The sequence below is a fragment of the Pseudopipra pipra genome, chromosome 1 (assembly GCF_036250125.1).
Source record: "Pseudopipra pipra isolate bDixPip1 chromosome 1, bDixPip1.hap1, whole genome shotgun sequence".
NCBI lineage: Eukaryota > Metazoa > Chordata > Aves > Passeriformes > Pipridae > Pseudopipra > Pseudopipra pipra.
The window spans coordinates 1,600,677-1,621,376 of NC_087549.1; the positions used below are offsets into that span (position 1 = coordinate 1,600,677).

The 20,700-nt window shown below is 48.4% G+C and overlaps 2 protein-coding genes across 2 annotated transcripts; both read left to right on the forward strand.

Moving 5' to 3' along the window:
• On the forward strand, positions 1–5,523 carry LOC135405715 (lymphocyte antigen 6E-like). Its single transcript, XM_064640335.1, has 3 exons — positions 1–247; positions 4,187–4,306; positions 4,921–5,523. Exons 1-3 carry the CDS (start codon positions 190–192, stop codon positions 5,127–5,129), a joined length of 387 nt encoding a protein of 128 aa, XP_064496405.1. The 5' UTR covers positions 1–189; the 3' UTR covers positions 5,130–5,523.
• A 4,626-nt stretch (positions 5,524–10,149) lies between these two features.
• LOC135415136 (lymphocyte antigen 6E-like) lies at positions 10,150–16,055 on the forward strand. The gene is made up of 3 exons (XM_064656766.1): positions 10,150–10,422; positions 14,647–14,766; positions 15,721–16,055. Exons 1-3 carry the CDS (start codon positions 10,371–10,373, stop codon positions 15,924–15,926), a joined length of 378 nt encoding a protein of 125 aa, XP_064512836.1. The 5' UTR covers positions 10,150–10,370; the 3' UTR covers positions 15,927–16,055.
• Positions 16,056–20,700: the final 4,645 nt, after the last annotated feature.

A 20,700-nucleotide genomic window follows, 5' to 3' on the forward strand; every position in this document is an offset into this window, starting at 1 on the left:
ACCCCCTCTTAGACTTCCAACAAAGAGCCCTTGGACACACAAGCCCCGACACGTTGCTCCCAATTATCCCTCCTCTGACACAGCAGCCCCGTGGTTATTATCTCGAGATCAAAGCAAACACTCCAGAGGTATAAAACCTGCCCTGGCCGAGTCCTGCTTATTTTGGGAACTGGCAAGAACCTGGAAAGGATGAAGGCTCCTCTCCTCCTCCTCGCCGCACTCGTCCTTGCCCTGTGCACGGACAGGGGTGAGTCTCCAAGGGTTTGCTTTGCTTGTGGGGAGACCCTCCCAAAACTTTGGCTTTGATGTGGTGGGATGATAAGAGGATTTTGCAGGAGGGTCACTGAGGTCCAGAAAATATTCCAGTCCTTGGGATAAGAAGCCAGGGGACGTGTTCCCACCAGAAGGTGGGTGGACAAGGAGCCGAAATGGGGGATGAGACAGCCACCTCAGACGACTCATGAAGACCCAGCCCAGCCCTCGGAGTGGTTGAGAGCCCTCGGTGCAGCTCCATGGGAAGGGGGTTAGTTGAGGGATACACAGAGCTGGGCACTAAAGCTGCAGGTTTGACCCAGGACTCACCACAGCCCGATCATTATGAATTTTTTTCACTTGTTTATTGGTTGCAATTACAAACCATCATTACCTAAATCACTAGAGATGGTCAGACCACAAGAGGAGAGGCAGTTCTGGTTCCCATCTCTCTCGTTGCCTTGAAGTGCAGCAAGACTGGAAATGATCATTACGGTTGGAAATGACCTCTCAGATCGTCAAGACTGACCATTAACCCATCAGGAAAAATGCCATCACTGAAAGGGTGCTCAAGCATGGGAACAGGGAAGGGGTGGAATCACCACCCAGAGAAGTGGTGGAATCACTGCCCATGGAAGTGCTCAAAAAACATGTAGACGTGGTGCTCAGGGATGTGGTTTAGTGGTGAACGTGGCAGTGCTGTGGTAATGTCGGACCCGATGACCTTTGAGGTCTTTTCCAGCCCCAGCGGTTCTGTAATTCCCAGTGTGGTTGATCCCAGGTCTGGGATGGAGATGCAGAGTCCCATTTTCGTTCTGAGAAGTGTCTGGAGTTTTTTTGGGGGGAGAGCACTGGGAACCTGCATTTCTGTCCTCCTGGCTGGGCTCTACCTGTGCCTCTGGGAGCCCCCAAGGTTGGGCTGTGGGTCAAGCAAGGAAGGGAAGGTGCTGCCCTGAATATTCCTCTATTTTAGGGGAATAGTTGATTCCCTCAGCTCAGGGTTTTTTTGCCTTATTACAAACTGAATTTTTCTCAGCCTCTGCTGTAGCATTTGACCTGCAAACTACCACCCATTCTGCTCCTGGTCTAGCAGAGCCCTTCAGCTCTGTAAATATTCTTATCAGGGGAATACTTATCACAGGCTTTAAACTTGGTATGTGCTAAATCGTTGTGCTCAAGTTGAGAACCTTAAGGACAAGAAAAGGATCTTATCAACTGTAATCACACTTCTTAAAAAGATCAGCGGAAATTACCCCATGAGCAGCCCCACTTTGCTGTGCAATCCAAGGTTGGTTCCTCTTCCAATTAATCCTGAAACTGGTGTCAATCCCTGCACTTCCTAAGGCTTCACACATGTAAGAGGTTTATGTGTGTGGCTGGAATTATCCATGAGAACATTTTCCTCGGGGAATGTTCCCCTTCAGTCAGAGCAGAGGTCCTGGTGGGTGCAGGCAGGAGACATCCAGTGCAAAATACACTGATTTTATTTGAGGTAAACCAGCTTAGGCCAGCCTGGTTTAACTCCAGGTTTACACCTTGGGTAGGGCACTGAAAGAAATAGTCTCAGCCCTCAGATACCTGAAGAGATTAAATAAAATTAGAAATGTTTTTTCAGTAGAATGACCAAAATTGTCCTCCCTGAGTTCAGGGTCTTAATTGAGCTGCCATTTAGGATTCCATCTGCTTCCAGAGTCCTCTAGGGAATGGTGAGTAAGAAATCTCCTGAGGAGAGTCAGAGGTTGGAAAAGGTGATGAAAGGCTCCCAGGGCAATTGGACTCTGAAATGAAGACTCCCAGCTTTGGGAGGATGGGATGAAACAGGATTTGGGCACATGACAAGCTCCACTGTTTCCTGCATTAATTCAGGAAATTATTCTGGGGATGGGCTTGGATTAAAGAAGCTGTATTATTAAGGATTAAGCTAGGCTATGTGTCTGGAAAATCCAGTTTGGGGATTCAGCTTTAGTGCGTTTCTGGGAGGAAAGGGTGGTTCCCAGTGGGGTGGAGCAGAAACATCCCTGGATGGGATTTGCACGAGAAAAGAGAGTGGAGCCACACATTTCTCACACAGATGGTCCTAAGGAGGGTCTCAGACTCGAACAAATAAATTTATCCATCAGGGTCAGGACAATACTGAAGGCAAGAGCCAAGTGGGAGAACTGGTGAGATTCTGGAGATGGAAATGACTGAGGTAGGAAGGAAATTGCAGCAGTTTTGGTGTGAAGTCAAAGAGAGCCGAGGGTGCCAAGGGTGAGGGGTTTGAAACAACCATGGCAATGGAGGGTGACGGGATCTGAGGCACTGCCAGCCCACTTTTATGGCCTCTCTGTCCTCTGTGTTCTCTGCTCATGGACATTTAGTGGGATATAACAGAGTAGGGAATGGGAGGACTATGGATCATGAAAGGAAAAGGAAGGTCAGCACTGGGAGGCCACGGAAAGGGAGAAGGGGCTGAGTTGGAGTGGGAGAAGAAGGCAGCTTCCACCGAGGCAGAGGATGAATAGTGACCTAAAAGGCATTTCCTATGGAAACCAGTGATCCCGGGGTCATGGACTGAGCTGGAGCCAGGGCTGAGCCTGTTTGGGCCACATGAACTTGTCTTAAGGTCACACAAGGGCAGGGATGAGGTTGGGACACTGCGGACAAAGGTGCTGATGAGCTTGGGCAGGGGAGAGGAAGAGCAAGGAAGATGAAGGGCAAGGAAGGCAAAGATAAAGGGGAGAAAAAGAGAAGAAAGATGAAGGACAAGAGGGAAGAAGAGCAAGGAAGATGAAGGGAAAGGAAGGCAAAGCTAAAGGGGAGAAGAAGAGCAAGGAAAATGAAGGGCAAGGGGGAAGAAGATCAAGGAAGATGAAGGGAAAGGAAGGCAAAGCTAAAGGGGAGAAGAAGAGCAAGGAAAATGAAGGGCAAGGGGGAAGAAGAGCAAGGAAGATGAAGGGAAAGGAAGGCAAAGCTAAAGGCCAGTGCTGCTCCAAGAATTAAATGGGTATTAACGGGCCGTAGAAAGAGATATTCTGGACATGAGGATGAGTCTAATCCCCAGAGGGTGACATTGCTGTCAGGAGTGTTTGTGCCAGATAAAGAGATGAGGAGGAAATTCCTCTTATCATGCAAAAAAACCTTCCCCAAGGATCTCTTTGCCATGAATGGCTGTTTTAGCCTCAGTGAGTGCAAGCTGTTTGCATTCATTCCCGTCAGCAGAGCGCTTGGCAGATGCAGAGTGTTCCAGATGTGCACATTTTGTGGAGAGAGGATGTTAATACCCATGGATGGCTGTAAAAAGGAATCTGCTGCAGCCCAGGGGGTGATTTGCTCAGCCCTGTCTTCTGCAGGTCCAAGATTTTCCTCCTGACACAGGAGAGCTCTGAAAATGAACCAGAAAAATCATGGGATGGTTTGGGTTTGAAGGGATCTTAAAGATCATCCACTTCCAACCCCATGCCATGGGCAGGGACAACTTCCACTATCCCAGGTTACTCCAAGCCTTATCCAACCTGGCCTTGAACACTTCCAGGGATGGGGCAGCCACAGATTCTCTGGTCCAGTGTCTCCATCCAAGAACTATTGTCCACCAACCAAGGCTTGAAGGAGCCAGGCTGGAAAGGGATCCCAAGAGCTTCACACTGGAAGTGACAGTAGATCAGGGTGCTCTTTCCAACAGCACAGTGGAGATGCCACACATCTAAATGGATTCAAGGCAGAGTCAACTAAATATCCAACAGGAAGATCCCTGAGGGTTCCTAAAGGAGCAAAGCACATCTGTGGTGGGAATTTGAGCTTAAACTAACTGGGCTCCTGGAGCCAAATTTAACACATGGAGGTGGTTGTCAAGCTGTGGCCGCTGGGCTTGACAGATCGTCCATCCACCACCAGTTTTGTGCTCCTGGGGATGTTTCTGGAGGTGATTGATGGGTGTTCTGTGCTTTTTTGGCAGCTTCCTCCTTGACCTGTTTCTCGTGCAAAGACGCGACTTCCAACATCCACTGTCTCGGCACCACCAAATGCTCCGACAACGAGAAGTACTGTCTGACCACCTATTCCACCACGGGAATGGGTAAGTGGGAAGCTTTTCCAAGGCTCTGATGGCGAGATGGGGATCAGGGGAGGCTGACTGCAGAGCCTGCTCCCACCAGGAGGCGTGGTGGAAGAATTAATGAGGATTGTAGCACGCAGAGAGCAAATCTTGCAGAACTCAGAGATTATCTCTGTAGCTGCACTGATTAAACACTCCTGGGAAAGGGAGACATTGGAATAGAAAGAATTTCCCTCCACAAACTCCTTCTCTCAACTCCAAGGTTAAGTAGGCTCTCAAGAGGTGGTGGAATTAGAAAGGGCCAGGCACTGTGGAAGGAGCCACCCCAAGGCACGGTGACGCTGTCTCAAGATTGCACTTCACAAATGCATTAAAACCCAAAAATTCTTGCCCTAAGTTGCTCTCAGCTGGCCCTGAAACCACCAGAAGGGTTGTGAGGGCTGGAGTTGGTCTCCAGAGGTCACAATATACACAAATAATGGTGCAGCCAGAAGGGAAACCAACAGCAGCAAGTGGGAGTAGCCTGGGATCTACTACCGGATATTGCACATCCAGGTGATCATTGAGGCCTAAAAAAAAATATATGAGATAAAAATCCTGACTTTTCCTGCTGTTTTCTGTCCCTCCCACCCCAGGCAGTGACAAGAACCAGCGCATCACCAAGAAGTGTTCTGCATATTGCCCGACAATCGACCTCAACATCGGCATAGCCGGGGTGGCCACCAGCTGCTGCGAGAGCTCCCTGTGCAACATCAGCGGCGCCAGCAGCGTGAAAACCAGCGCCACCATCATCGCCCTGGGCCTCCTGGCCAGCCTGGCCTGCATTCTCAGCATGGGCTTTTAAAGGCTTTCCCCGGGGGGGAAATGAGGCCTTGCACAGCCAGGGCTCGAGGTGGCACCTGCAGGGTGGGAATGCCGCCCTGTTTCCCCCGCCCGGGGAGGTCACATCCCGTCAGGAAGCGCTTTTGCTCCGATGACAAAGCCCAAGGGCACTGCCCTACCTCAAAAGGATATTTTTGGAAGGGAAAGGCGTGATGTGGAGCCCACCACGGGCACCATCTCTCCTGCTATTGGCATTTCGAAATCAGTGCAGTTTTTCCCCTTCGTTTTATCCCTCGTGCTGGTTTTTTTCTCTTTATACCATTTTTTGCCCCACATAATTTTGCTCCAAGGAGGCCCTTTAATATCAGAGTTGTTAAGCAGCAACTGGGCACAATAAAGTGTTATTTTATCCTCTGGTGTGGCTGCATGGTGTGGGACGTGGGGAGGAGCTGCTGGGTGCATCCATGGCAGCAGGAATAAAAGTGGAGGCTACAAGTGGAAGGGAATAATGCTGGAATATGCTCAAATTGCTTTGCATTCACTTCAGAAAGCCTCTCCCCAGATTTTATTTTTCTGCATTGGCAGAAATGTAATTTTTGTGACTCTGTTTCAGAATAAACTCTATTTAATTTGCTTTCAGTTCCTCTTGTGGGTCAGCTGCCCGAAGAGAAGTTGGGCTCCCCAGCAAACAGAGGGGACAGGGCAGGACTCCACAGGAATGGACCTCGAGCATTAAGTTTTCTTTAAACTGATGGAAGATCTTCCAGTGGAAATTGCTTTATAAGTATTAAGGATTATCCAGAAAGGGGAGAAAAGCATCTTGCACGGTGCTTAAAGGCAGGAAAGCCAGATGTGTGTCCGCTGGAGTCTGGAAATTCCAGCCTCATCTGCGACAAAATATGAATTTGGAAAATGAATCTTTTAGGTTTGCCAGTCAGGTGTCCCAGCGTGGGTAAAATGGTAGGGATTCATCACCCTGCCCTGCCCTTCCCTGTGGATAATCTTGGGAACGAGAGATTTCCTCACTCAAACCCTTCCAAAGGGAGCCAGGGGAGGATGAGTTGCTTTCTCCCGAGGCAGCTCTTCCCAGGGATCACTCCAAGGAAGATCTCCCAGGATAATTAGTTGGCTGCAGCTGACCCAGCTGGTTTTCCCTCTGTAGACTCGTGTCACAGGGAGAGCAGCTGCATGTTCTGCTCCCTCTGATGGGCATTTCCTCAGAAACAGCCACATCTTTGTTATTTTGAACAGGTTTTCAAAGGAAACTTGACCTCAAGACCAGCTCACCCGCACCTGCTCTCACCCCTTCCTCCCATCCATATCCCTCTTCCAGCTCTGTACTCCTGACTGTTTTCTCTCCTAGGTTTCCTCTTTGGCTTCTTCATCCAGTCTTAGTCCTGTTTTTTCCACCCAACCTCTTTTTTCTTGCTACAGCCTCAGCTCAGTGTTTTCTCCTCGGTGGAAATCCAAGGTTGGCCGAGAATACTCCGTCTTTAGCCCCGAGACTCTTCCTTCTCCTTGTGGTTTTTATCATCCCCCAGCTGAGCTGGTTCCACCTTTCTGTCAGATTTGCCCTCTTCCCTTTTCTTCTCCTCCTGCCACATTTAGAGATATTCAAGTGACAGGCAGCTGTGAACACCCCACACGAGCCAAGAGCTGTTCTGTGGCCCTTGGGTGGCCAAATTCTGCCCCACACACAGATCACAGCGTGGCAACAGCTGAACTATTTGGAATAATCCTCAGCCTTTGCTATCCATGTGTTTAGGATTCCTTAGGGACTGGGAAAGGGCAAGATGGGGTTATTAAGGCCCCAGGTCTCGTTGTGCTGAGCTTGTGAGTTCAGGCCAGCTCTTGGCAACCAGGTTTAAAATAAATCGTGTTTTGTGGTGCCTGAACTTGGCAGGTGCCTCTGTTTTGGGTTGGGAAGGAACTTGACATGGCCAAAGGGATGGAGGCACATGGGACACAACCTGCTTCTTGCCTGATTTCTCCCTGATCCCACAGATTCCACTCCCTACTGCCCAGCAACACGACCCCACGTGTGTGAGGCCAAAGCTGACCCATGTCTCAAGGGCCTTGTCTGGAGGTGGGAGCTCAGCTGCCATGAGGCACAGGAGGTCCTAAAGAACATGAAAGCTCCCTTAGAGACCCCTCCCTGGGAGGGTTGGGCAAGAGGAGACTCTCTGCCAACCTCCCTGAGAAATCCTGAGGTGCCACCTCCCGCTCAGGGGCTGGTTCCTAATCCCACATCCCTCCACCCGGGCTTTCCGTTGGATCCCGTGGCTTCATCCTCCTGGCATGGGAGTGTCGAGCTGCCCAGCACAGCCACCTGGGATGCCTGGAGGGCTCTTGGGAAGGAGATGGGAGTCTCATTCAAATACCTGGGATTGCTCCTGGGAGGGAACTGCCTCCCTCTCCCTGTCGATTATATAAGAGCTCAGTTTTCAGGGCTCTGAGTCAAGACCTGGATCAGCCAAGGAGGCCTTGTTCTGCCTAAATTAGGAAGTGCTTTAACTTTGGTCCTTCCTCTCCTTCACTCGGGGTTTTATCACCGTTGGTTTTGAAGGATCTGTGCTGCCTTCTGCTCTCCTTGAATAATTTGGGTGTCTTTCCCCTCACAACATGAAATTTCTCCCCTTTTTCCCCCTTTATCTGCCCAGATCTGACCAACACCCGGTGACTCAACAACAAAGCAGGAGATGAGATGGATGCAAAAGATCAAAGCAAGGTCTAGAAAAGCTTCTGGAAGGCATGGAAAGCGACAAAAACAACCCTTCTCCAAAATTTACTGCTGCTCTGCTGTCACACAGCCAAGTGATGGCTCCAATTTAAAGTCCATTGCCAGCTCATGGCTCCAATTTGAGGTCCATTTTAATTTTCCCAAATGGATGAGATGAGATGACTCTACAGAGGTGACTCAGAATCCTTGGGGTTTTTATTGTTTCCAGTCTTCCTCAATCTTGCTCCTCACTTGGTGGCCCTGGTGTGCCTGCAAGATCCTTTCTAGATCCTTCAGTGATGCTTTTGTGGTTCATAATCAGTCCTCTTTGAGAAAGAAATCTCTCTTCCCACTCTCCAGACACCGGGAAGAGGGAATATCCCAGTGTTAGGACACCAAGGAAGACATTAATGTCCTGGAAACGGCTCCCAGATAAATTCTTGACACAGAAAAGCTCATTTCCAACCCAAATTTCTCCCCTTGGATGCGCTGGGGGAGTTTTAACACCACCACTCCTTCAAATCTAACTCGATCCTATTGCAGGAAAGATCATGCAGGAATAAAATGGATGTTGGGAAACTCAAAAAGACATTTCAAGGCCAGCTTGGACAGGCCTTGGAGCAACCTGGTCTAGTGGGAGGTGGATGAGATGATCTTGAAAGTCCCTTCCAAACCAACCCAGCCTATGATTCTCTGAAAGCCATCATGAGTCTATGGGATAAAACAGGACCAAAAATAAGGGGGAAATGGTTTCTTCCTTGTACCCTCATTGCAAAATCCCATCAAGAAGCCACACCCACTACTTAAGAAGGAAAACCTGTTTATGACACCCTCGGTTATAAAGTTGCCCTCTGAGGAGCACGAGGCTGGATTTGATCATCACCAGGTCCTTGTTGACCTCACCAGCCTCCAAACCCCAGAGAGGGAATGTCCAGTTTGACATCAGGCTTGAACAACCCTGGAATTCACCCCCTGATGACGCCATTCCGGGAGCAGATCAGGACTCAGACACTCACATGGATAAGGAAATCATCCAGTGTTGGGATGATTCATATTAGAGATAGATAAAAATACCCTCCTGGTGGCTGCATCCAGGGAATTTCTGAAGTTATTCCATAATTGCCCGAAAAAGGAGGGTTTGACAATATTTTCTTTCGCACTTTCTGCTCTGCCTGCTGTCCAGGAGTGATTTTATTTTGGAAGAAGCTCTGTTGGGATGGCAACTCATGATGCATGTTGTATCAGGGTCCTCTTTCCCAGACTGTCAGAAACAGATTTTAAGAAATTCAGAGGAGAGGAGCAACACAGAGGAATAAAAGAAAAGGGTTGATTGGAGAGGAGAGAGATTGAAAAAGAGACAGTTTGAGAGATGGCTCTTTGCAGAGCAGAGCTGCAACTCCAGGGAGCCAATTTGTGGTTTCATAAATGGAAGTCTAATTTCGAGAAGCTGTTGGCTTTCTGTTGGAGAAAATCAGCTCCTCTGAAGGATCCTTGGAAGAGGAGCCAGACTTGATTAAATAACAAGTGCCCGGGGTATTTGAGGATTACGAGAGAGAGAAGAGGGATTAACGGGAGGGGAATTGATAAAGGAATGAAGAGTGACATGGAAATTGGAGGCAAATCTTCTGTTTAACTAACCATTAGCTAATTTAATGTGCTGTAAAACACACTGATTTTATTTGAGGTGCTGTAAAACATACTGATTTTATTTGAGGTAAGCCAGCTGAGAGCCTGAGGCCGGTGCTGGTGAATAATTAAGGGAAAGGAATGGTACAAACCCTGATCCATCACTATCCAGAGGGCTTGGAAAAAGTCATGGCTAGGACTGTATCCCTGTGCCTCCAGGCTCTGTTGCTGCATCAGAGCAGCGAGCAAAGCGAGAAACTCCGAGGAGAAAAGAGCAGATCCCAATTTCCCATCGCTCCCAAGACCAGAAGGGCAAGAAATGTGTCACCAAAAGGGTTTCCCCCTCCCCCCCCCGAGGTGCCGCAGCCTGGAATTGCTCAGACTTTTAGGAATTTAATCTTAATATCCCTTAGCATCCCTTTTTGTACAGATCTCCCATGTTTTCACCACAGGACGTATAAACCATCACATATTGGCATCACATTCCAAACGGATTTAAGGACAGGCTTTTACACCTTTCTAGCCTGGTGTAAATCAAGAATAAGAGGTTGCAGCTTTCTGGCCTAAAAGAGGGACAACAGAAAACATGGAGGTAACTTGTTTGATCCCTCTCACGCATCTGGGGTCCCATCCAAGACCCCAGTAACCAACTTTTGATCAAAACTGTCGATCTTTCAGCCCACCAAAGAGGGTCTGTTGCCTTTTCCAGCTATAAATTCGCTGTTACAGTTAAACTGTGTCCGGAAGAACTCTTAAAAGGTTCCGAGAGCTCCAGCCTGGAAAACTCCCACGTGAAACATCCCCCGCCCGTGGGCTGAGTCTGTGTCCACCTGTGGGAACCTGTAAAACTGCTGTTGCAGAGGTATAAAACCTGCCCTCCAAACACCTTCCCAGCGCAGCCGGGAGCATCTGCTGGAGATGAGGACTCCTCTCGTCACCCTGCTGGCTGCTGTCCTGTGTGTGCAACAAGGTGAGCCTCAGCTGCTGCTTCTGGCTAAGATCAGGGGCAGGGAGAAGGGGAGGGCAAATATTTCAGGTGGCAAAAAATTTAGAGGGTTTTCCCCAGTTTTGTTGTCGACAACGTCCTTTGGCACCTTGATTGATTTGAGCACCTTCTGTGCTCCAACTTGATGCAGAAATAAGGTCTTGATAAATTAATCTTTGGATACCAGGTTAAATCCACTCAGTGGTCTATGGGATCTTCCCAAAAGCTGCAAGCTGGAAGTGCCAGAAAGCCTAAAAACCTGTAATTTTTTAAATGAATACCGGTTTTTGGGTACTTTTAGAGACTTTTCTCTACTGCTGCTTCCTCCACTGTGGTGATCCACGTGGTTTGCCAAGTGTCTTCCACCCTAGGAAGTGCAACACTGGGAATTTTATAGATTAAATCAGAGGCAGAGCTGAAAGAACTTCTCTGTGCCCGTGTCATGTTAAAGGCATCCTTCTCCCAAAGGGAAGTCTGAGGTGCTGGGAATGCACCTCCTCCTTCTGGGACTGTTCCATGTGTTGCTCCATTGCTCCTGGCACGCAGGAATAATGACCAGATTGCCAATATCTGCCCCACACCTGATGGTTTCCCAGAAACCACGATACATATCTAGCAGGCCTTGAGAAAGAGGCACCTCATTAATTCCTGCTCTCTGATGCATCAACCCCCTCACTCCCACGTTTTTGGGATGGATGGTTTTGAAGTGCTCCTGGAAGAGTGGGAGCTCTGGCCGGTTTTGGGGTGGGAAAAGGACTATTTATTATTAAAAAAAAGAAAGGATTTTGTGCCCCTAATTCCTGAATGAAACTACAGAACGGACAGAAGAGGGTAATTTTCAAAGCAACATCCTCAGTGTGAGCCAGGATAAAATGGAAAGCTCAGGGATGCCAGGCTCTGGAAGCACACATTCCTGGGGGGATTCCTTACTGGTGTAGGGTTGATGATGTTTTATATTGTCATCAGATTCCAAATGGATTTAAGGACAGGCTTTTACACCTTTCTAGCCCAGTGTAGATTGAGAATAAGAGGTTGCAGCTTTCCGGCCTAAAAGAGGGACAACAGAAAACCTGGAGGTAACTTGTTTGATACTTCTCTGGGGTCCCATCCAAGATCCCAATAACCAACTTTTGATCAAAACTGTCGATCTTTCAGCCCACCAAAGAGGGTCTGTTGCCTTTTCCATCTATAAACTCACTGTTACAGTTCAACTGTGTCCAGAAGAAATCTTAAAAGGTCACGATCCTTCCCACAGAATCACAGAATCCTTACGGTTGGAAAAGACCTCCAAGATCATCAAGTCCTTGCTCTTGGACAAAACCAGGCAGATATTTGTTTAAAGTATCTTCGAAAGTTTCCAGCAAGGAAGATTTCATGGCCTGGAATTGCTCAGACTTTTAGGAATCTTAATATCCCTTAGCATCCCTTTTTATGCAGATCTCCTGTGTTTTCACCACAGGACGTATAAACCAGTTTATTATTTTCTCCTCCACTGCTTCCTTTTTCCTTGCAGGAAGGTGGTTATTGTGCCTTTCCTCAACATATTCTCATTTCTAATAAACACTCTAAAGGCTTCCAACCTTTTCCACGAGGTCACATTTCCAAAACTCCAGTCAGACCCTTTCTCCTCCCTCTCCTCTGGGCTCTCTCCAAATGCCCTGCATAGTTTTTGAAGTGCCGCAGACAGATTTGGGCACGGGGTTCGGTCGCTGGTGTTCCAGCTGAGGCTTTGCCAGGGTGGAAAGGCCACTTTGCATATCTTGCACATGACATTGTGCCTGTGTTCCCTTCCATCCCTGGAATGTGACACTGTTGATTCCTGCTGTTTGCACTGCGGTTCTTGATCGTCGCCGAACCACGTCGTCATCTGACGTTCAAGTGTCTAATTTTTATCCAAGTGTGATTTATTTGTCTTTGTTGAACTTCATTCACTGTTTGTTGCCTTTTTTTCTCTTCTCTTTTATTACATCCATCTGTCAAAATCAGTTGGAATCATAGAATCGTGGAATTATGGGATCATAGAGTCACAGAATCACAGAATGGCCTGGGTTGGAAGGGACCTTAAAGATCATCTCATTCCAATGCCCCTGCCATAGGCAGGGACACTTTCCCCCAGACCCAGTTGCTCCAAGTCCTTCCCAGCCTGGCCTTGGACACTTTCAGAGATGGGGCAGCCACAGCTTCTCTGGGCAACCTGTGCCAGGGCCTCTCCACCCTCACAGTAAAGAATTTCTTCCTAATATCCAATCTAAACCTATTCTTATTTTGAAGCCATTCCCCCTTGTCCTGTCACTTGTTTCTCCATGTTTCCTGTAGCTCCTTCAGGTGCAGGAAGGCCACAGTCAGGTCACCCTGAAATCTTTACTTCTCCAGGCTGAACAAACCCACCTCTCCCAGCTTTTCTTCCCAGCAGAGCTGCTCCATCCCTCTGATCATCCTGGTGCCTCCTCTGGACTCTCTCCAGCAGCTCCATGTCCTTCCTGTGCTGTTCCCCAGGGCTGGAGGAAGCTCTGCAGGAGGGGTCTCACCTTAGAGGGGGTTGGAGGGGCAGAATCCCCTCCCTTGCCCTGCTGCCCACACTGCTTTGGATGCTGCCCAAGATTCCTTGGCTCTGCTTCCAGCACTTACAGAACTCTACCCACAGTGTCTTCTCACCTTTGTTGTCCTTGGCACCATCTGAAAACATGATGTTCATCCTCCATCCCAACCCTTCTGTCACCAGGGATGATGCTGGACAGACCTGAGCCCACAGCAGAGCACTGGAGCTGCATTGCTCAAGTTGGTTTGACCACTCATCATCATGAACTACCCTGTGAGAGGGTTTCCATGCCTGGCTTTGCACCCATTCTATGGCATTTTCACTGGCTTGTCTTTCCTGGTCTTGCTCAAAACATCACTCAAGACTGTGCCAAAAATTTGGCAAAACCTCAGAGTCTCCTCTGCTCTGCACATGAAAATTCAACTTTTAGTGCCAAACAAAGCAAAAAAGACGAACATTGTTCTGACCCTCACAGGATCAACAATTGAGGACTTTTTCCTTCCCTTCCATCACAAACTTCTTGTTTAATGGTTTGACTTTTGTTGTCCTTCCACATTCTCGCCACCAACTTCTTATCGGGCAAAGCTGCTCTCCCAGGAACGTGTCCTCTGCTTGATTTCTGCCCTTGCCATGCTCACAGACTGCCCCCAGACTTAGCACCAACTCGTGTGGTGCTGTGTTTGCTTCCCTTCAAAAACTATTCGTGTTTTTAAAGGAGCTCATCCTGTCTCCTTCCCACAATACCACACACTTTGCTCTGGGTGATTTCATGAGCCCAGAACTCGACCGCCGCCATAAAATCCTTCAAACCATCTGCCCAGCGGACACTTCGGTGTGTTCTCTCACCCAGACAGTGTCTTTGCTCTTTTTCCTCTTTTTCTTTGCCTTCCAGAGGTCTATCCTACCCCATTCTGGCTTTGAGGGCGAGTGTGTAAATTGTTGACAGGAAAGACAACTCATCGCTGCGAGTTGACGTGAGTCACTCATTGACGTGAATTCTCTACCAGAGTTGCAGATATGAATTATCTCACCAAATCTCCCTTTACCACTTCAACCAGACTTTTGGTTAAGACTTTTCCATTTATTCTGTTTTACACCACAACAGGACCTTGGCAGAGCATCTGGCAGCTCTCCCCAGACTTCTTAGAACTGAGGTTAGGCCAGGTCAGTGAGTGATGTCTGACTACAAAAAAGGAGATGTGACAGCAGTGTTTGAGCCAGGAAAGACAAGCAGGACACTAGGCATTGTCCACCTCCTCCAAACACCCTCCCCCAGACACCCTCAAATTCTCCCTGCCAAGTCCTGCCTGGTGTTGCCCAGGAGAAACCACTGGGCAGGAACTGGCAACTCACGTGGCAGAGCTGTCAGGATGGAGACGCTATTTATTGCTCGGCAATAATCGCCAGCATAAAAGCCCCCAAATCCTCAAATTCCACTCACATCTCCTGCTCCCAGAGATTGCAAACAGATCAATAACACTCCTCAGCCTGAGACACAAGAGACAGAGAAGGATTTAGCACAACTGCCACGGGTCAAGGGATAAAGAAATCAGCGGTCACCCACACACAAACATTCATCAGCAAGGAAAATGGAGATCTCTGGGCAGCAGCTTTTGTGGTTCTCAAACCATGTAATGTGCTTTCTCTGTTTTACTTTTTTTTTTCCCCAGCTTATCCATTCATGTGCTACGTCTGCCAAGAGCAGGAGTCCAACAAGGACTGTTTGACCATTTCCATGTGCTCAGAGGAGGACAAATACTGCGTGACCGTGCGGAAGGACGTCAGAACGAGTATGTTCCTGAGAAGCACCTTGTTTGTTCTGGAGAGGAGCAGCCCCAGGAATGGGGCTGCTCATCATGACTTTCACCCCAGTCATGGAAACAATAGGCCCTGATCACCAGCTTTTAGGAGACATGGACCTTGTGGCTCCCTTTTGCAGTCACTCAGTGTCGATGTTGCTGCCGGGAGGTGGGAAATGCTGGAAACAGGTTGAGCAGCACCAGGGAGTGAACTCAAGCCTGGGGGTCGAGTTCATGTGCGTTTTTCACTCTTAGAGTTGTTTTTAGAGGTTTTTGGGGCAAAAAACTCCATGGTTGACTCCTTGTGCCATGAACAATCCTTCAGGTCTGTGCCCTCAAGGACCTCCAGGTGCTCTCAGCTCAAACCTGAGGTAATGCAGAACATTCCCCCTGGTTTTGTGCTGTAGGAAAACCATCCTGGTGGGAAGTGACCCAGCTTGGGCATCACTTCAGGGAGCTTGAACTGAAAGGCACCCACAGGTGATAATTCCTCCAGGAACAGAAGAGACCTGGAGCCCAGGGAAGACCAACATCATGTTGGTGGACACGCAGGGTGGACATGGCCAGATTGATGCTGGTCCTGAGCAGAGGACCAAGTCATGGTTGGACTTGATAATCTTAAAGCTCTTTTCCAACCTTAACAGTCCTAGGATTCTGTGACATTGTGGCTGGCCCATCCCTGGAAGTGTTAGATGTTATTCTGAGCAACCTGGTCTAGTGGAAGGTGTCCCTGCCCATGGCAGGGGAGTTGGAATTCGATGATCCTTAAGGTCCCTTCCAACCCAAACCATTCCATGATTCTATGATTCATTCCACGAAATTTGCCTTGAGCGTTAGTGCCTGCCCTTCTTTTATTCCCCAGCACCGATTTAGCCATGAAAGCAACTTAACAATGATTTTTACATCCTACTCTTCCTTTATTTCCCCCCTTCTCTTCTCCGTTAGAGCCCAACAAGCCCAAATACATCATCTCCAAGATGTGCTCTCCGACGTGTCCAGCAGCAAGTCAGCAACAAAGCTCTCAGAGGGTTTCTTGCTGTGAGAAACCCTTGTGCAACGTGAATGGAGCCAGCAGCAAGAAAAGCAGCTTTGGAGTGATGTCTCTGGCTGTCCTGGCCAGTGTCACCTACATCTTTGCACGTGGACTGTGATGGGCTGGGAAAAGCTCCAAGTGACGGCTTTGTTGGCTGAAATAAAAGTGGGATAATTTCTGCTCTCAAAGATTCATGTTTTGCGACTGAGCTTCCCCTCGGGATTTTTGAGAGAGCCTGGATAAGTCAGGTGCTGAACTCCTATTGATTTCCTAAGCCTGCTTGAATCCAAAGTGTCCCCAGACATTCAACTCACCTAAGGAAACCCGTAAAAGATGAGCCTTTTGACATGTTCAGGCTTCCAATCGTTATTGCTCTGAAGAGATCCTTGAAGGCGTCTTTTTGTCTTTTTAAGTTTCAAAGCATTGTGAGGAATAACAGCCCACCCTGGATAAAACCCAGGGAATGGCTCTGTCAGCACAGAGGGATGATCAGGATCTTCTGCTCACAGGGAGTCTGGTGATCACACACCAGTTTATAAACAAGGAAGAAGAGGTAAAGTTTTTTTTTCTGGCAGCATTTTGGACATTTTTCCAGCCTCAGTGGGGGAGCAATTTCTGCCTCTTGGCTCTTGGTGGGGTTTTATCACGATTTGAAATGGCCATTCTTTATCACCCACGTGAGAAAATGGGGAAAGGCAGGGAAAAAAGGGGAAAGGCAGAGAAAAAGGGGGAAAGGCAGAGAAGAAGAAAGGTGGCTGAGAGAGGAAAGGCAGAGAAGAAGAAAGGTGGCTGAGAGAGAAAAAAGATGGGAGGGAGAAGGGAAGGGAAGAAGCAGAACACGGAGCTGAGAATTACCCTCATGCTGCCTCTTCATGGACCTGGGCCAGCTGGAAAACACATCCCCATATCTATTTCCCTCTTCTTTTCCAGGGTCAAACCAACCTCCCAGCTGTTGCCAAGCCCAGTCATTTAGAGCTTGTGAGCTGGTTTCTACAAAACCACGCTCCTGGCACAGAAACGACCGATTGTGTCGGGCTTTGTTCTGCTTTGCCCTCCCGGCTCTCGGCTCCCTCCTCTCCCCTCTGGAACTGCAGCTGAGGGGACACAGAAAAGCTCTTGTGGGAGGCCTGGGAGTGTCACAGAGAAGAAGAAGGGCAGCCAGCCAGGCCCTAACACAAACAGCCCAGAGCCCCTTGGGTCATAGCCCTGCTGCAAGCTCGCTTTTCCTGGAAAACATGCTAAAAAAAAGGGAAATCTGGCAGCATCGCTAACTCAGCTGTGCTCTGGGAGAAACCAGAGCTGCTCCAAACAAGTGAAGGGTGGGTTTTGTTTTGGTTTTTTTTGTAGGATGAGATGTTGCACTTGATGGCTAGATGAGATCTGAAGCGTTGCCTTGGAACTCTGCTGTGTTCTGGTGGGAGGATGAGCATTTTGGAGACATTTCATGTTGCTTGGATGACAAAGCAACTGGTTTTCCAAGAGCAGCCAAAGATGCCACATCAGCTCCTTGTTTTCTGTTGTGAACTTTAAATCCTGGTGCCTGATTTTAAACATATTTTTAAATGGAATTCCACGAGGATGATCAGCCAAAGACACCACATCAGCTCCATGTTTTGTGCTGTGAGCTCTGAATCCCGGTGCCTGATTTTAAATATTTTGTTTAATGGATGGTGGAAAATGAAGCAAAAAAAGAGGTGACACCACACTGGTGGGAAAGGACAAGAAAATGCTGACACTCAGCTGTGTTTTGGTTGCACATATGGAGGGATGAGCATTCTGGAGATGTTTCATATTGCTTGGATGACAAAGCAACTGGTTTTCCAAGAGCAGCCAAAGATGCCAGATCAACTCCTTGTTTTTTGTTGTGAACTTTAAATCCTGGTGCCTGATTTTAAACATTTGGTTTAATGGAATTGAAGCAAGTTAAGGAGGTGCCCCCACAGTAGTGGGAAAGGACTAGGAGACGTTGACAGCCTGTGATCTGAGCAGACTGGGGAGCTGTGATGACAAGATGTCAAAAGGCCCAAATGTGAACTTGCCAGCAGAACCAGCTGATAATTTTCTCTCAGCAAATACAACCACAAAAAGGAAGCAAATTTATGGTGGAGAAGTGGGAGAGTTTTTATACCAAGAAGAAGGAAGAGATGCCCAGCTGGTGAGGGCAGGGCTGGCAGCACTGGTAGGGGCTGTGCTGCATCCCATGCCATGAGCAAGTGTTCCATGGATACCCAGCACAGAGGGAAGCCAGTTCTTCCCTGGAATACCTTGGGTGCCTTCAAAAAGCTCCAGGAAAGTTGGGCTCTGAGCCAAAGCCGTCACTGCTTTGCCACCTGTCGAGTCTTCCCAAGAAAGAGGAAGCAGAAAGAGCAATTTATGTCTCAACCAGTTGCACTGGATGTGAGAAAGCAAAGACCTGGTGGGGGAGACGAACTGGAGGGGAGGGAACAAGTCAAGGGGTGAGATAATTCCACTGAGGGTGGTGGGGTGGGGGCAACCAGGACAAGCAGAGCAAAGGGGAGAGGACAAACCTCCTCCAGATCCTTTGCAGAGCCTTGTTGCCTTCCCAGCTCTTCCCTTCCTCTTCCCCACGCTGGTTTCAGTACTGATGGCACCCACAGGGATGTTGCCTCCCACAAGATCAAGTGGAAAAAGTGGTTGCTGGATCTCCTTGTCCACAACTTTAGAGGAGTTTCTTGTCTGGAAATTTCTGGATGCCGAAGCACCGGGATTAAACTCTTTGATCCTGTGGAGGTGAAGGGACTGAATTTAAAAGGATTTACCTGGTTCCTGGAGTGAACAGGAACAGGAACAGGAACAGGTTCCTGCTCCTCACAGTTGTGGGAACAGAAGGTGTCTAAAAAGGGAGCATTGGGGGTGGGATTTAGGAATGGATTTTGTCAGAGCTGGTGCTTTGAGTGGAAAATCCCTGTAAGTCTTTCAGATAAGGAAGGAAGAGGGATCTCCTTCTTGGCTGGAGGTGAGAAATGGGCTAATGAGAAGGTCACAGCTCCTTTTCCACACTGGTACCTGCCTTCCCTGAGCTGGAAGAAGATCAGGGCTTCTCTTGGCTCAGAACTTTAGGCACAAACAGCCAATTCTCCTCTTCCCCCATGGAAAAAAATCCCAAATCTGTCACATCTGCCTTTTCCAGTGAAGCTGCACTGTGAGGTTTGGTTGGTGGTGCTCTCCAGGCTGGGCTGTGCCTGGTGGGAGAAGACACCCAGGTGATACTTGAAGGTGCCACATCCAGAGTCAGGAGACATGTTTGTGCTTCCAGCTTGAAATATTTGCAGAGTTGAAGGGAAGATGAGTGGGGAGGCACCAACCACATCCAACACAAGAGCAAGAACCATTTTGCTGCCAGAGATGTTAATGAGATGGACTAATTAACACATCAAAAGCAAAGAAAAGTGATGTTTTCCCTATGAATACACACATGACTGAGGGATGCCTGCCCAAGTGGTATCCAGGAGGAGGCACTGGGAGAAAGAATCTGTGGGTTCCTTGGAGATACCAAGCCCAGCCTGTTCCTCCAGCTCCTGTTTCTTCACAGCAGGGAAATCTGGGTGTTCGTGACAACAAATCACAGGCTCACAGAATTTAGGTTGGAAAAGACCTCCAAGATCATCAAATCCAACCTTTGGCCCATCCCCACCTTGTCCCCCAGCCCAGAGCACCGAGTGCCACGTCCAGGCCTTCCTTGGACACCTCCAGGGATGGGGACTCCAAACCTCCCTGGGCAGCCCCTTCCAATGCTTAACAACCTTTTCCATGAAGAAATGCAGCACCCATCAATGAAAAGGGGGCTGGGGACACTCTGGGGACACACAGAGCTCAGTATTGGGAAAAAAAGCGCTGAAAAAAGGTCACCAAGCAATTTGCAGTGGTGTGAGGGCTACCGAGGAGATGGGGGGCGAGCAGCAGGACTTTAGTGACAGATGGGTGTTATTCCCACCTGTGACAAGATAACAAAATGTGTATTTAAGGTAAAAGTGGTACCTGTCACACAGCTCAGCGTTAATAAAGCTTTTGGCACCGTGACACGTGATGGGCTCGAAAGGAAAACTAACAAAACACAGCGTAGCTAAAAATCACGAGCAAAATAACCACGGACAATTTGCTGTCAGGTTGGAATGATCCATTAAAAAGGGTCATCTGTGGCTTGTCTTGGCTCTGGGACGATGCAAAGTTTTAATTGTCGGTTTGAATGCTGGATTAGGGAATAAATCCCTCGAGCTCACAGGTGACAAACGGAGAGAACCTGCAAACAGGAGAATTTTGGGGGATTCTGAGGGATCCGAGTGATAGTCTGAGAGATAAAGAAGGGGGTAATTCAGGAAGGACAAGCACAAAGCTCTGCAGTTAATGTGGACCCATCACATGCACAAAGAGGGCATGAGGAAATCTCCCTGACAGGAAAAGGTGTCAGACCACAGGTTTAACATGTGTCAGACTTAGGGGGAAATTGTGGAAATTGTTGGAACTTGTTGGAAGTCTGCAATCCTTTGTGTTTGGGAAGTTAAACTGGTGAGTGATGGGATGGGATCCTTCCAGGCTCTTCTCCAAGGGGTTGCTCCATTCTCCCCACTTTTTGACTCAGGGTTCACACAGCAGCAAAGAGGGGTTTGGGTAGGATCAGTAAAGATTCCTGGCACCTGACATGTGGTGAAGAGCTGGAGAACTGCCTCCAGAATCAGCAGCTTTAGCACCACAACAAAAATGCACCAAAGCATAGAAGAACAGTGTCCTCAGCATCTCCTTGGTGTCTTCAAGGGGCTGGAGAATGAACTCAGTTGCTTCTCCTGGTTCTTTCTGCTTTCACAAGTTCAACATATGTCAAACTTAGGGAAAATTTGTGAAACAAAGCCTTGTTGGACCTCTGCAATCCACTG

Bases quoted from the DNA above. Each gene is read 5' to 3' on its own strand.
- LOC135415136 (XM_064656766.1), top strand. From the start codon at position 10,371: ATGAGGACTCCTCTCGTCACCCTGCTGGCTGCTGTCCTGTGTGTGCAA. The intron at 10,423-14,646 runs GTGAGCCTCAGC...TTTTTTCCCCAG, and splicing joins TGTCCTGTGTGTGCAACAAG to CTTATCCATTCATGTGCTAC. The intron at 14,767-15,720 runs GTATGTTCCTGA...CTTCTCCGTTAG, and splicing joins GCGGAAGGACGTCAGAACGA to AGCCCAACAAGCCCAAATAC.
- LOC135405715 (XM_064640335.1), top strand. From the start codon at position 190: ATGAAGGCTCCTCTCCTCCTCCTCGCCGCACTCGTCCTTGCCCTGTGC. The intron at 248-4,186 runs GTGAGTCTCCAA...CTTTTTTGGCAG, and splicing joins TGCCCTGTGCACGGACAGGG to CTTCCTCCTTGACCTGTTTC. The intron at 4,307-4,920 runs GTAAGTGGGAAG...CTCCCACCCCAG, and splicing joins CTATTCCACCACGGGAATGG to GCAGTGACAAGAACCAGCGC.